We start from the raw sequence: 3,329 nt of genomic DNA on the forward strand, positions 1-3,329 counted from the left end.
AGTAGCAGTAGTGAAATATAAGCAGCAGTGTAATAAAGACACAACAGTAGTGATTGTAGTAAACAGCAGGATTAAAATACTGTAGGCACAGGGATGGATGAACGGGCGCTGCATGGATAAGAGAACTCATGTAACAATCAAGGCAGGGCATTTGCAGATAGTAATAAAACAGTATCCAAGTACTAAACAACCATAGGCATGTGTTCCATATATAGTCGTACGTGCTCGCAATGAGAAACTTGCACAACATCTTTTGTCCTACCAGCCGGTGGCAGCCGGGCCTCTAGGGAATCTACTGGTAATTAAGGTACTCCTTTTAATAGAGTACCGGAGCAAAGCATTAACACTTCGTGAACACATGTGATCCTCATATCACCGCCTTCCCCTCTGGTTGTCCCAATTTCTGTCACTTCGGGGCTTCAGGTTCCGCACAGCAATATGTGTATACAACTTGCAGGTAAGATCATAAAACAATGAATATCATCATGAGTCAATAACATGTTCAGATCTGAAATCATGGCACTAGGGCCCTAGTGACAAGCATTAAGCATAACAAGTTGCAACAATATCATAAAAGTAACAACAACGGATACTAGGCACTATGCCCTAACAATCTTATACTATTACATGAACAATCTCATCCAATCCCTACCATCCCCTTCAGCCTACAGCGGGGGAATTAGTCACACATGGATGGGGGAAGCATGGATGGTTGATGGAGAGGCGTCGGTGGTGATGATGGCGATGATCTCCTCCAATTCCCCGTCCCGGCAGGGTGCCAGAACGGAGTTTCTGGTCCCGAGACGGAGTTTCGCGATGGCGGCGGAGTTCTGGATGTCTTCTCGCAAATTGCTCGAACCCCCTCGCGTTTTTAGGTCAGAGGGCTTAAGTAGTCCAGAGGGGAGCGTCGGAGGCTGGCCGAGGCGGCGCCACCATAGGCCGGCGCGGCCCAGGGGCCCACCGCACCGCCTGGTGGTGTGGGCGCCCCGTGGCCCCCCTCCGTCTCGTCTTCTGGTTCCGTCAATCTTTTGTGAAAATAGGCCCATTGCAATTATTTCCAGGGATTTTCCTGAAAGTTGAGTTTCTGCACAAAAATAGGACACCAGGGCAATTCTGCTGAAGACAGCGTTAGTCTGTGTTAGTTGTATTCAAAATACACAAATTAGAGGCAAAACAATAACAAAAGTGTTCGGGAAAGTAGATACGTTTTGGACGTATCAACCACGCCGCCAAGACTCATCGTCGTCGAGCAGAAGATGGAACACCGCTCAGCCTCCACTAAAAACATCTAGTGGCCCCCTGACTGATGCAAAACTCCAAGAATGATGCGCTATATAATTAGGAAAACGACGCAGGAGCCACCATCATCCGATCCACGGATCTAGCCAGTAAGTCTGTAGCATATTTTTCCTGACTTAAGAGGAGCTTATTGGACTGTTTGCAAACCTCAATGCCTAGAAAATAATGAAGATCTCCAAGATCCTTAAGAGCAAAATCAGAACTCAAATGATGAAGAAGAGCTGATATGGCCGAATCAGAAGAGCTTGTAACAATGATATCATCATCATAAATCAAGAGGAACATAGTAAGACCCGACTTATCATAAAGAAACAGAGAATCAGCCTTGGATGGGAGAAAACCAAGAGTATGTAACTTGGAACACAGGTGAGAGTACCAAGACCATATAAAGTTTTATCAAGCTTGCAAATATAATTTGGAGTAGCGAAAGACCGAAAACCCGATAGTTGTTTCATGTAAACCTCCTCTTTCATAACACCATGTAAAAACACGTTCTTCACATCTAGCCGTTCGCTCTATGCCTAGATTTGACACATGAACACGTTCCTCTACTCTTAGATCCACTTTTTTTATTGCGGGTACAGATCCACTTTTTTTCGGGACCATCAATAGAATAATTCATTTTACTTCATCAACAAAGTATATATTTATATATATAAACAAAGGTATATTTTTAATCTGAATATTATGTCGTTTCCTCATTCAGAAAAAAGTGGGCATACTCCATAGATTAGTTGTCACGAGCATGAAAATGTAGTCACAAGGGAAATTACAGCATGCAAACTGAGCATGTCGCGCACAGCCTCATCACGGACCTCCTCGAAGATCATTGCCTCGATACTCGCCCCTACCCGCCGCGACGCCTCCCCCAGCCTGAGCCACCGTTGCTGAGGCAACCATTCCGGCGCCGACCCGGAGTAGAATAGGTCGAGCTCCGCCAGCGCTGGGACCCTCTCGATGTCGCCCGCGATCCTGTCCCAAGAAGAAATGATCCTCTGCTCCTCTTCGCTCCTCCTCCCCGTCGCCTCCACCGCTGCGCGTGCGCGAGTCTTGTCGTCGGCAATGAGCAGGGTGACAGGTGAAGAGGTGGCTCCGCCGGTGAGCAAGCAGGATGGCGGTGAGCTCCCTGACGTCGACGATGGCTCCTCCGCCTCCTCCTCCCCTATATCAAGAAGCAGAGTGTGAGTGCGTGGCATGGTTGTGCTTTGCGGAGAGAGAATTCAGTAGTAGCGCTTACAGTTGCTGAGCTTGGGGGACGAATGCGATTCCTCGTCGGAGTACCGCAGCACGTCCAGGACGGACACCGGGCTGAGCCGCCTCCCACCATCGTCGTCGTCGTCGCGGTGGCTGTCGGCGCGCGGTAGCCGGCGAAAGCTCTCACGACCGGCGCAATAGAAGCAGCCGGCGAAAAGCACCGCCGTCCTCACGGCCCTGCCCAACGTAGACCTCCTCCCTGTAGCGTCGCCGTTCTTGGAGCAGCACGGCGGGGCTGCCTCCGTGGTGGCGTGGTGGAGGAGGAACGGCTCCTGCTGCTCCTCGAGAAGCTCCGAGAGCCTTCTGCGGCCGTAGCAGCCGGCGCCCATTAAACCGATCCTAGAAACTCACAAGAAACAAAGATCGCGCGGCTGTGTGCAGTGTGCTAGCCCTTGCAAGTGTCATGTGAACTCAGGTGTGTCTATTCTGAACTTCAAGTAGCTGAGATGAGCCGTCTAGTTGAAGCTTTCATGGAGGATAATTGAACAAAATGACCGGCTCGGGATGGCGATTGATCGTTGTGTAAAACTCAGGACTGTCTGTCTGTCTGTCTCTACTTCCTCTCACCTTCTAGACAACATGTAAAGCAAAAAAAGTGGTAGGGCTCAACTAAGTAATTATTACACTGGACCTCACCGATTACTGAATCGTTTTGGCTTGGACTGAGAAAAGGTGTTTCTGTGTTCTAGAGAGCCATCCTGTGGACACTAAAGTGCTTAACAAGGTCCCCGTTTAGGTAGTTGCTGAATAGTGCTGCAAAGGTGGAGGGGCCATCT

At 49.2% G+C, this 3,329-nt stretch overlaps 1 protein-coding gene across 1 annotated transcript; it reads right to left on the reverse strand.

Moving 5' to 3' along the window:
* Positions 1-1,968: 1,968 nt before the first annotated feature.
* On the reverse strand, positions 1,969-3,055 carry LOC127330651 (uncharacterized). Its single transcript, XM_051356790.2, has 2 exons — positions 2,537-3,055; positions 1,969-2,461 (listed from the first exon to the last, which is right to left on the reverse strand). The coding sequence occupies exons 1-2, from the start codon at positions 2,880-2,882 to the stop codon at positions 2,037-2,039; spliced, it is 771 nt and encodes a 256-aa protein (XP_051212750.1). The 5' UTR covers positions 2,883-3,055; the 3' UTR covers positions 1,969-2,036.
* Positions 3,056-3,329: the final 274 nt, after the last annotated feature.

This window comes from Lolium perenne, chromosome 2 (genome assembly GCF_019359855.2).
Source record: "Lolium perenne isolate Kyuss_39 chromosome 2, Kyuss_2.0, whole genome shotgun sequence".
NCBI classification, from domain to species: domain Eukaryota; kingdom Viridiplantae; phylum Streptophyta; class Magnoliopsida; order Poales; family Poaceae; genus Lolium; species Lolium perenne.

Bases quoted from the DNA above. Each gene is read 5' to 3' on its own strand.
- LOC127330651 (XM_051356790.2), bottom strand. From the start codon at position 2,882: ATGGGCGCCGGCTGCTACGGCCGCAGAAGGCTCTCGGAGCTTCTCGAG. The intron at 2,462-2,536 runs GTAAGCGCTACT...TTCTTGATATAG, and splicing joins GTCCCCCAAGCTCAGCAACT to GGGAGGAGGAGGCGGAGGAG.